This window comes from Hippopotamus amphibius, chromosome 12 (genome assembly GCF_030028045.1).
Source record: "Hippopotamus amphibius kiboko isolate mHipAmp2 chromosome 12, mHipAmp2.hap2, whole genome shotgun sequence".
Taxonomy (NCBI): domain Eukaryota; kingdom Metazoa; phylum Chordata; class Mammalia; order Artiodactyla; family Hippopotamidae; genus Hippopotamus; species Hippopotamus amphibius.
The window spans coordinates 7,604,808-7,617,312 of record NC_080197.1 but is presented as its reverse complement, the minus strand read 5'-3'; the positions used below and the strand labels follow the sequence as shown (position 1 = coordinate 7,617,312).

The 12,505-nt window shown below is 40.7% G+C and overlaps 1 protein-coding gene across 2 annotated transcripts in view; it reads left to right on the top strand.

Annotated features, from left to right (window-relative positions):
• DOK5 (docking protein 5) overlaps positions 1–12,505 on the top strand; it is a 149,212-nt gene that overhangs the window by 59,602 nt on the left and 77,105 nt on the right. For both annotated transcript variants that reach the window (XR_009048578.1, XM_057704251.1), the window contains exon 2: positions 7,738–7,845. Coding sequence is in view for 1 of the 2 variants with exons in the window: in XM_057704251.1 (XP_057560234.1) it covers positions 7,738–7,845 (108 nt within the window). In the remaining variant the exon portion in view is untranslated. The remainder of the gene's footprint in view (positions 1–7,737; positions 7,846–12,505) is intronic.

The window sequence follows — 12,505 nt, the reverse complement described above, 5'->3', positions numbered from 1 at the left end:
GAAGTTTCCTAGAAATAGTATTTCCAGGTCAAAGGGTAGGCATAATTTCGCCCTTAGAAAGGTTGTGCTAATTTACTTCACCATCCGCAGAGGACTGATGTAGCTAATTTATTGCCTGTGGATGCTCTTGAAGTATTTTTAATCCTCTTTATACAAATTTTATTTTATGATTAATTATCCCATTTTTGCTGGTATTTTTCTTTGTGGTGAATTTAAAACGTACCTTGCTACCCACTGTGCAACCTTCTCCAAATTAGCATTTCTTTCCTTACTAATGAAAGGTATATATAAATGGTAGGCATAGAGTCATGTTATTTACTCATTAAAAAGATTTTTTTCCCCTCATAAAATACATAATTCCCAACCAGCTCATTATTTTGGTAGGTGGCATCGGTGGCAGCCTACCCGTTACAATTCAACGATGCCAAAGAACTGTTTTTTATACTCTTCAGCTGTCCCCTTCTGAAATCCCATAATGACAGAGTCACTCATAAGACGAGAAAGGTATAACCATCTTGGTCTCAGAGATCATCCAGGTTAAAATTCTTATCTTGTGGAAGGATTATCTGTAGACACAGGCAGACAGGATGGAGGGGGGATTATCCCTCTGCTTCCAGATTGCATCACCCAGCACCGTCTTCTATGGCTGTCGGGTTGAACTTGGATTGTGGTATTTCATCAGTCACAGAGGGGCTCAGGACTCTGGGCCGGCAGCTGGTTTCTGTGGCCAAAGTGGAGGGCTGGGCGCTCTTAGAGAAGTGACTGGTCAGCTCCAGGGAGCTGACTTCACACACCAGCAGGGAGCCAGTTAGCCAGGACAGTGCTTTACTGAAGCTGTAACTAATGAATAATAAGAGACTAAAGGTTAGCAAGGGAAGGCAGGCCAAGAAAAACTGAGAACTTACATGAGATTCTTACCGTATAGTTAGAAATACTCGGGCGTTTGAGTTTCTGGACGGCAGTCAAGGATACTGAATACTCTGTCACTTAAGGAGAGAGAGTGTGGAATTCTTTGAAAAGAAAGCACATCTTACAAACTGCTAGGCTACCTTGCAGTCTTGGAATAGGGTCTTCAGACCCCAATTGCAGTAACACTCCATTAAAAACTATCACTCTTGGTGAACACTTGGTGCCAGGGAACTTTAAATCACAAATGCAAATGTCACACTGAAATAGCTAGACGATAAAGCCGTCGTCCAGATGAAAGAGCATATGGTTACAACTAGATGTCTCTTTTTAGACTATGATAAGCATGGAAATCAACTTCTTACAGACAGCTCGACCCCAGCATAAGTTTGTGCATCTCTAGGAGATCAGCTTTTCTGGAAAAATCCTGGAGGAATGGTTAAGAGCTTGTTCTTCAGAATCAGGCAAACCAAGGTTGGAATGCTGGCTCTTTTCTACCAGTTTCATGCCCTTGAGTAATACAACCTCACTGAGGCCTTATTTCCTCGTTGTAAAATGGGGATAATAACAGCATTTGTTTAATAGGGCTGTTGGTAGGGTTAGTTGAGATCATGCACAAAAAAGGGATTAGCATTCTGCATGCACAAAGGGTTCGACTAATGCTAGGTGTTGATGTTAACACCCTGGATAAGAGGAATATTTGATTTGTTTTGGAGAGCAGGTAAAAGTGGAGTTAGAGTGTGAGAAATGAGGCTAATTTAACATTAGATGGCTGAGGATTTATCTTTAGAATTGGAGAGAATGCTTTGGGAAGAGAAAAATCAATGTGATTACAGGAAGGGGATATTGGCAAAATGGAAAACAGCCCTAGTTTACCTTTTTTCCCCCAAAGTACACCTTCCCTGTGTCGAATATGATAACTGTAAAAGGCTAACTAGAGACTTCCCTGGTGGCACGTGGTTAAGAATCTCCCTGCCAATGCAGGGAACAAGGGTTTGAGTCCTGGTCTGGGAAGATGCCACATGCTTCGGAGCAACTAAGTCTTTGTGCCACAACTGCTGAAGCCCGAGCACCTAGAGCCCATGCTTTGCAACAAGAAAAGTGACTGCAATGAGAAGCCTGTGCACTGCAACAAAGAGTAGCCCCCACTCGCCACAACTAGAGAAAAAGTCCACGCAGCAACGAAGGTCCAACACAGCCAAAAATAAATAAATAAATTTATTTTTTTTAAAATAGAAAGCTAACTATATCCCAAGGCTAGAGGTGAGATGCTAATGTCTCTGCCCGTAAAAGACCTCTTTAGGACAGCATCCGCATTCACTGTAGAGCAGTGGGTCCCAGCAGTGGACAGCGAGACCGGAAACGTGTGGACGTACATGGTGGAGGGTGTTGAAAGGCATCAAGTCAACATTTAATAGAATTTGATTGAGGTTAAATTTGGCGAGGAGGGAGATAAGGAATATATACGGATTCTTACCTGGGGAGTATTTCTTCCCCTCTTTCCCCAAGGAGAGACGGGTCAAGGAAGTTTTATGTTCATGAAAAAGTGACCTGAGCTTGAACAGTTGAGAGAAATACTACCGAAGAGCAGAGCTTGGCAAACTGCAATCTGTGGGCCTCTTCTGTCTCACTGCCTCATTTTTTAAATAAAGTTTTATTGGAAGATAACCACACCATTCATTTACATATATCCTATGGCTGCTTTCATGCTACAACTGCGGAGGTCAGTAGTTGCAGCAAAGGCCTGTGACCCGCAAAGAGTAAAATATTTACCGTCTGGCCCTTTACAGAAGAAAGTTTGCTGACTCTTGCAATAGACTGTAAAATCCTGAATGGTTACATCTTACTTAGGCTTTCTGCTTTTCTTTAGCTTGTATAAAGGCAGTATATAATTTTCCTTTGGACAGAAATTTTGTGACCAGAATTTACTTGCTGTTATCTTCATAAGATGCATCCTGTAGGGAGTTTCCTGGTGGCCTAGTGGTTAGGATTCTGTGCTCACTGCCGTGGCCCAGGGTTCAGTCCCTTGTCGGGAAATTGAGATCCCGCAAGCTGAGCGGCATGGCTGAAAAAAAAGAAAAAAAAAGAAGACACATCCTATAGAAGTTTAGTTTGTGACTCTGTTGTTCAAGACATTGTGATGGACTGCTAATGAAGTTGGGAACTCCAAGCAAATTCTTGTTTCAGCTATTCCTTGGCCCTGGAAATCTTGGTGAATTTACTAGACTAGTCTTTGTTAGGAAAAGTTGCTAGTGAAAATGCCAGGGATGCGAAGCCACAGCTAAGTGTTTATTAAGGATATCAGGTTTTAAAGAAAGGGAAGACAATGGAAAAAATATCATATATGGGTTGGTGACAATTTAAGGCTGAAAATTAGGTGTAATAAAACCACCACCACCAACAACAAAATACACACTGAAGGAGCTCTTCGTGAAACTGCTGAATCTGACATCCAGCCAGCCAGGTCGTCAGTGGTTTGTGTGGACTGACTTGTCCCAATCCAGGACTTTGACGATATTCACACAACCTCAGATGCTTCAGCTCCGCAATCTCAGATCAGCTTGCATTCATCTATAGCAGTGGTTCTGACTTTGTCCCGCAGGGGACATTTGGAAACGTCTGGAGACAGTTTTGGTTGTCAACAGGGTAGGAGGAGCATGCTGCTGGCATTTAGTAGGTGGAGGCCAAACACGCTCTTAAACATCCTGCAACACACAGGACAGCCCCACCCCTCCCACTACGGAAAATTACGTTGTCTAAAATGTCAACAGTGCCAAGAATGTAGAACCCTGATGCATAGGAGGTGAGATATTTCAGCGTGGAAATTATTCTGTCATCAGATTCTCTAAGAGTATAGCTATCATTAGGGTTACCTACTCTTTATGGCCAGTGAAACTACACTTTGCTATTATGGTTGAAATAAAAACTTTTTAGTTAAAAAAAGTCAGTGGAAAGAAAAATGTTAATGAAAAAATACTATAGAGGGTCAGTAGGTGTGTTAGATAAAATAGGAAGGAGATGGTTGAATGAATTAATTTGAGGGAAAAAAAACTGCCCTATGCTGTTAAGCAAATGAGATTATTCTCGAATTGGGGTCCTTTTAACGATGTCAGTGTTACTCCAACTAGTCTCCACTTGTACCCATGTTCAGTGAGTCAGTGTTTCATTTCCTCTAACCAATACTGAAATATCAAAGAAAAGGGTTTTTTTTTGTTTGTTTTTTGGGTTTTTTTTTTTTTTTTTTTTTTTTTTTCCGCCATACTGCGTGGCGTGTGGGATCTCAGTTCCCTGACCAGAGATGGAACCCATGCCCACTGCACTGGAAGCACAGAGTCTTAACCACTGGAGCTCCAGCGTAGCCCCTCGAGGACAAGTTTTTAACCCTCTGATACCATGTGGCTCTTGTGTTCTTGGGACCGAGAGCATAGGGCAGGTGAAATGGGGAGTTTACTGTAGTTCAGCAGATTCCACTTTCCCCTTCACTGTGTCCCAAGGTGGCATCTCACGCTGCTCCACGTCCAAGGCCTCTGTTCATCACTTGTTGGAAACCACACAACTCAGAGGCCCTCGTCTTGTCCCGAATGGAGAATTTGCTGGAGGGCTTTTGTTCGTAGTCCCACGTGGGAAGCACTGGGTTGTCTGAAAGTCTTTATGAATATTCATGGCATTGGTTTGCAAATTACAAACGAAATCCCTGGGGAATGTGGTAAAGAGCCAATTTGTCTGGCCCCACCCCAAGAGGCTGTGATGCAGTAGACCTTGGCTAATCTCTAGGAATCTGCATAATTAACAATTATCTTGAGTGAAGCTGGACCTACGCTTGAGAATCACTGAACTCCCTTTTCATAAACCAAGTTTCGGGGTTTTCCTTATCTCCTGATGAACCAACATGTTTTAATCTGTTCCGTGGTGACTTTCCAGGCAATAGTTGTAAGCAATGTTGCCTGTGAACTTATATGATAGTACTTGTGTAGTTATTTGATTATAACATTGCACTTTTGCTCTTACTACTTAATAGAACAAAAGAAAAACCAAAATCCCCTGAGTGTATTAGGATGAATTGAAGATGGAAATCATTAGGCATGCTGAAAGTGAGGAATCTGTAGCTTTGCTTCAGACAGCAGCCAGGCAGCAGTGGTTTGATTGTGAAGAAGATGAATAAGGTTTTAGTTTTTGGGGTTTTTCTTTTTTTTTTTAAGTAGAAATGCTGTCATTCAAGATTGGGTCTAAAAGTTGGGGCATAATTAGGAAATATAAAATATCTTCTTCAGTGAAAATATTTTTCCCCATAGTAGGCATATTTCTTGCATATTTTAGCGTGCTATCTTTAACACACTTTCAGGGCCATGTCCAGGAGAAGGGGGTTGCCAGTAATAGAATGATGGTGAGAAACCTATTTTCCATATCCTTTACTTGAATGATCAGAGTGACTTGTCATTCCTGCTGTAATGACAGTCCTCTCTCTGGTGGTTAGGTTTTAAGGGAGCTGGTGATCTCATCTGTTATTCAGACATCAGCGAGATGTTGGTCGGTCTTCTCTTTGCCAACCACTGCCCTGAAAATGTTAATTTTCATGGCTGACTCTCTATCCTGAAAAGGATTCTGTGTTAAAACTTTTACCAATGACTCTCGCCACTCGGCTTTCTAAAATTACTTAGTCTAGTGGTTTATTAGACTTCAGTCCGATAGCAAAAGAAGCAGGTAACTGTTATTAGATTAGGCTGTAGTGTTTAAGATCTTGGTTAAATATCTCTGCATTTTTTGTTAAAAATTTATAAGCATTTTGTTTTAAGATAACTGTAGATTCACATGTGGTTGTAAGAAGTATTACACAAAGATCCTATACACTTTATCCACTTTCCCTGGTGGTAACATGTTTGAAACAACAGTGCAATATTATAACCAAGATAATGACATTCATGGAGTCAAGATACGGGACGGTTTCATCACTGCCAGGATCGCTCGTGTTACCTATAGACACCCTCGTCTCCCTTCTGCTCCCTCCTCATACATCCCTAACCCCTGATAACCACTAATCTCATTTCTATTTCTATAATTTTTGTCATTTCAAGAATGCCATTAATGCAGTCATACAGTATGTGACCTTTTGGGTTTGGCTTCCCCACCCCACCCCCCACCTACCATCATTCTCTGAAGATGCATTCAAGTTGTTTTTGTAGCTAAGTGGTATTCTATGATACAGATGTTTCCCAAACTGTTTAACCATTTACCCATTGGAGAATAGCTGGCTTGTTTCCAGTTTTGCGCTGATGCAAACCCAGCTGCTATGAACGTTCATGTTCACACTGTTTTGTATGTGGCAAGTTTGCATTTCTCTGGCACAGAGTCCTAAGAGTGCAACTGTTAAGTCCTGTGTTGCTTGCTTAGTTTTTAAGAAACTGCCAAACTCTTTCAGAGCTGTACCATTTTACGTTCCCACCAGCAATATATTACAGTATAAGTGATCCAGTTTCTCAGCGTCCTTGTCAACATTTGGTGGCATTATTATTATTATTTTTTATGACAGCCAATCCGATGGGTGTGTAGTGATGTTTCATCATGGTTTGAATTTACATTTCCCTGAAGGCTTAATGATGTTGAACATTTTCTCATGGGCTTCTTGATCATCTGTATATTCTCTTTGGTGGAATCTCTCTCTCTTTTGTCCATTTTGTAATTGGATGGTTTGGTTCTTTACTACTGAGATTTGAGGACTATATATTCAGATACTAATCCTTTTTCAGGTATGTGGTTTGCAAATATTTCTTCCCAGTCTGTAGCTTGTCTTTTTGTTCTCTTAGCAGAATTTTTCACATAGCAAATTTTAAATTCTGACAAGGTACAGCATGGCAGCATTTTCTTTTATGGGTTCTGTTTTTGGTATGACGTCTAAGAATGTTCAGACTATGATGCCAAACATTTCCTGCTTTTTCCCCCTAAACTTTTATAGTTTTTTTCTTTTTAATATTTAAGTCCATTTTGAGTTAATTTTTATATGAGTGTTTTGGGTTCAGGTATTGTTTATTCCCTATGGATATTCAGGTATTTCAGCACCATTTGTTTAAAGGGCTACCCTCCCGCCATTGCTTTTCCACTTTTGTCTCCATGTTTTTATGACTCTTGATAAGTTCAGTGACTATGCAGGATGAAAGCCAATAGAATGGATTTTATTTATTTTACTGCTATCTCTAGATATTTAAGAAATAACAGAATTCTCTTTCCTTTAATTTACAGTATTAACTTTTTACAGTATTAACTTGGACTGCACGCCAGCATGCCAATAATTTTTGAGTCTCTGGGTTGAATTTTCTGAGGGAGAATCTGGTTGGTGTTCATCAGGATTTATTAGCTTATCTAGTGTCTGGCTCAGTTCCTGACCATCAGTTCTGAGGGCTGTCACATGACACACAGGGACTGTCTCTTTCTCAGACTTAAAGTCTTTGGCATATATCAGGCCTATGATTTCCACATATAATGGCATTTGAAATTAGAGCATGTGCTGTAAATGCTTATATTATTTGCGCTGATTCAGGATTTTTATTTCTAGGACTTTTTCTGAAATGTTTCTACTGATGTTATTGTCAAAGTATGAAGAAATTTGCCTCCAAATACTTATTTTCTTTTGATTCCAGTGATTTTCTGAATGACACAATACACCCATTGTGGAAACAATTTGGGGTTTTAAAATTTTATTTTCCCAAAGCAATATCACATTTATGGCTTATGAATATTTTACAGGTGAAAACATCAAAAAGAAAACATTTAAATGCAAATGCCAGTAATATCCGAGTCCGTAGTGATGCTGAGTGCTGTCTTTGTATTTCCTTCCAGATTTATCAACGATGTTGGTTAGTATTCAAGAAAGCTTCAAGCAAAGGTCCGAAAAGACTGGAGAAATTTTCCGATGAACGTGCCGCATATTTTAGATGTTATCATAAGGTAAATCTCGATTGTTGTAGCTTTCCCGAAATCTGTTCCTAACTAGGGAACTCAAGTTCTTCAAGTCTGAAAACTTGTCTTGCTTTTTTAACAAAGCTACGAACAATACTTTTTCCAGGGACAAAACATCTCTAAAATAATATCTTCTTGCTTATTGTTTAAAATAATTGACTGATGTGAAGTCCCTCTTCTGGTTTCCTGCTAGTGTTTTTTTCCAATCTCTTGCGTAGAAATGACCATGTTTTGCTAAGTTTTCAGTTTGTGTTAGTAGGCCCTCCTCCCAGCATTGAAGCGCCTTGGGGGTCAGGATTCAATCTCATTACGTCTGTCACAGTAACTGATACAGAGAAGATCCTCAGTCAGTGCTTGAAATGGGGTGAGGAGGGAGGGGAAGAAGCTGGAAAGAGGTGGACCCACTAGCCCAGAAATTTAGCTAGGTGAGGGAAAGTGAATAATCTCTCCTTTTGTGCAAATTCTCCAGAAGTAGTGACTTTCCAGCATCTTCCTAAGGGCCCGTGTTGACATCTTGGTTTATACAATGATGAAAAGCAGGAGAACAAGGTGTATTCCTTTTCAACTTAGAGACATAAAGAGTATGCTGTGCTTTATAGTTTATAGGTGCATCTCTACAGACATAAGGGAAGGAAAAACACTAAGCAAGACTTTGAGATAAGTAGGAAAGGGAGTCAGGAGTAGCGTCTTCCATGTGTTTCCTTTCCCCACTATTTCATAACGAAGTTCTCCCTTTCAAGGTCAGCCCCACTTCCAGCCTTCCTTCTCTCCAAAGGAGAACCCAAGTATACTTCTGTATGAGTCTGGATTTCCTCTACTATTTATCTTCCATATGCCAGATATTACCACTATTTAAGTAAATATTTTTTTGCCCTCAGGAAGGAGTTGTTGCAAATCTATTATTTAGGAGTGGCTATCCAGGAAGCCAGGGATCGCATAACTTTGAACCTTTGAAGGTAATCTTGAGCCAGTCTCTCCATTTCTATAACACCTGAAACTATTGATGTCCAGTCATTTTGGACCAGATATAATATGTCCCATTTATCCCATGCATACCTGGTGTCTGTTCTCGTAGTAGCAAGATTGCGAACAATGATATAGGAATGCCGTGCTTCATTTTTACTTGAGAGGTCTTGCCTTAAAACAGAGCTCAAGATGCCCAAAGGGGTGTTTAGTTTATCTCTAGGATAAGGACAGAGGCACTTCCATTCTCCCCTTCCTTACCTGGCACTGATTCCTCCCTGCCACCTCTCAGGTCCATCACTTCCTGGTGACTAGACTTTCTGCTGTGGTTGAAAATCATTCATTTTTCATTGCCTTCACGCTATAATTAACAAGGTCATCCAAAGGCTGCATGTCCTAGGTGGCCAGAGCTTGTGGTTATACATCAGCTTTTCTCTCGAGAACCCCAGACAGTCTATGACTTCATAATCGCCATCTGCGCTGGGTTGCACGTTTGCATGCCTGCTCCCGTATGTTGAAACCTAATCCTCAGTGTGATGATATTTGGGGGTGGGACCTTTGGGAGGTGATTAGGACATGGGAGTGGAGCCCTCACGAATGAAATTAGTGCTCTTATCAAAGAGACCCCAGAGAGCTCCCTCCTCCCTCCCACCATGTGAGGACACAGCATCTATGAACCAGGATACAAGTCCTCACCAGACTCTGAATCGGCCGGCACCCCTGCCTTGGGCTTCCCAGACTCCAGAAATAAATCTCTGTTGTTTCTCAACCACCCAGGCTGTGGTAATTTGTTACAACAGCCTGAATGGACTAGGACACCGTCAGACTTCTGTTTTCTCATTGTGCGTGGCCACTGATGTTGATCAGTGCTTCCTTGTTTTGGTGAGTTGCATATATTTCCAGAAATAGCTGATTCTTCACAATCCCCTGTACTGTCGTGGGTTGGAAAAGAATTTCCAGACACAAGGCAGGATGTAAGGAAGATAAGAGTTTCTTAGAGAGAAGGGACGCTCTAAAGACAGCAGGACAACTTCCTGGCAGACCATGGAGAGCCGACCCTTTTGTGGGCTTGCAGCCAATTTTTGTACTCTCAAAATGAAAAGATTTCCTGCTGGAAGGGTGGCGTTATGTGATTGGTCAGATTGCTATATAATGAATATTTTACCTAGTAAGGAGTCGGGGGCTGTTCAGCCAAGGTCAGGAGAGCCCATGTCAACAACTGCTATTGGACTCAGTCCAGGGACTTCTTTTGTTCTGTGTCCTTGCCATAGGGCTCCACATGTACCTACCTTTTTGAATGTAGAAAACTAAATAGGCTATATTTTGCTTACAGAGCGATACATAACCAAGAGAAGAAAGAGGATACGTGAGGAGTATTTTATAGGCGCTCCCCAACTCCAGTCCATCAGCAGATGGTGTCAGCTCTGTGTTCAACATGCAGAGAGACTGAATGTTTCTCACAAGCTCTGTTGCTACCGCTCTGGTCCAAGCCACCAGGCTGCCTAGTTCCCAGCCCTCTAGAGTCTATTCCAAACACTTATATTACAGCATGATACTCTAGCTCAGAACCCTCAGCCAAGTCCTTATAATGGCCTACACATCACACATGTGACTCCCTGTCTCCTGTTTAACCTCATCTGCGCAGTTTCCCTAATCCCACTTTACTCTGCCACAGGTACCCTGGGCTCTTTGCTCTCTGTAAACATGCCAGGCACATTCCTGCCTTCGAACTTGCTCTTGCCTTTCCTTGGAAGGCTCTCCCCACAAATATCCGCATAGCTCATGACCTTACTTTGTTCGGGTCATTGTTCAAATTCCTCCTCTAAGTGTGACCATTCCCTGCCCCTGTTATTTAAAATGGAATCCTTGAACACCCTCCCTCTCCATCTCCCTTTATTTTTCTTTTGAGTTCTTATCGCTACACACGTTTACTTAGTTGTTTCTTATTGTCTTTACTGCAGTGCCACCAAAAACCAAGCTCCACAAGGGCAGAGATTTGAGGGGAGGAGAGGAGGTCTGCTTCTACTCCTTATCAGAGCCTAACACATAGCAGACACTTTTTAAACTATTGATTGAAAAGCTTGAATATTATCGATAGAGGACATGGAATACATGTAGATGTCTTTGTGTCATACTTTTATTTAGCTTATCAGAAAATCTTGAGACATCTGAAACCAGGAAAAGGAATTTTGATTTGGAGGAAATGGGGTGCATGGTGATGGGAGCACAGAAAGCCAGGACTGGGAAGTTTTATGAGGACAGACTCAAATATAAAACCAAAATGGATGGAAAAGATTCCCCTTGAATGGGAAACAAGTAAGGGGAGATTGAGGACAAACTTGCCCTATTTCCCAGACTTCTACCTGCTGGCTTTGGAATTTAATATGTAAATCTTTGGGGAATGTGGTAAGCCACATTCTCTTTCATCTATAATAATCATTAACCAAAGTTCAAAGCATTAGAACAGAAGAATTATCTGCATTAAGCCTCCAAGCCCTTGATGAGTTCCTGTAGCCGATTCATCCTCCTTACTCTTTTAGATCTGATACATTTAGTATTAATCTCTCGGGGGCATATAAAAAGCTGGAGTAACTCTGAGATATGCATTTTTTATCTAAATGCTGTGTAATTTATGAATCTTGATAATAAAATACCAGGGTGATAAGTAGCACACCGTGACCAGATTTCAGAGTTTATTTGAATACAAATAAAGCAATTTCCAAAAGAAATGAAGGACTGTACATGATGCTGTTTGATCAACATGGAGGTGGTGTGGCATAGACACCCATGTCTCTCCTATAGGACATCTGTAGCATTTATGGGGATATAGGGCTTCTTTTGTTTCACTTTTAAAAATATTATTATGAAAAAAATGCCAGTTTTACATATGTGATTCTTTTTTGAAATTTCTAAAACGAGAAATCGACTGTACAATTTTAAAACTTGGTGCTTTCCTCACTGGCAAGGTAGCTAAAGGTGCTCTTGTACAAAAATTGGAAAATAAATATATGAATAATGCACGTACAGAGCCATTTATTTTTCATGTCTTCACTTCTTCCGTAAAGCACCCCTGGAGTACCCCAGCTGTCAGAGACGGCTGTGAATTTGATTAACTGTAATTGCAACAATATTAAGACTCCAGTGACTTTATTTTTTATTTCTTTCCAGTTTTATTGAGAAATAATTGACATACATCACTGTCTGAGTCTGAGACGTAAGACTCCAGGGATTTTAAGTATTATAGTTGCTGACCTTCTTGTGAAACACAAGTTTATTGTGTTCACTCTGCAAATCAAAGTTGCTCACACCAACCAGAAGGGGGTTTGAGAGTTTCTGTGCATAGGTTTTATTTTGTGAGATAAAGAACAACTGGGAAGAAATCTAAGTGGAAAGGCGATCATCTGTTGTTTTTGAGACCAAGGCAAATAATGTGGTGGGAGGTGTGCTGGCCCTGGGTTTGGGAAATCTGCTTTCCCTTTTCCCTTTTCTCTTTTCTTTCTCTCTCTTTTTTACTTTTTAGTTAACCTCTCTTTCTTTCTTTCTTTCTTTCTTTCTTTCTTTCTTTCTTTCAGGTATAGTGGATTTACAATATTGTGTTATTTTCAGGTGTACAGCATAGTGATTCAGTATTTTTTTCAATTAATATTTTTTGGAGTATAGTTGCTTTTCAGTGTTGCGTTAGTTT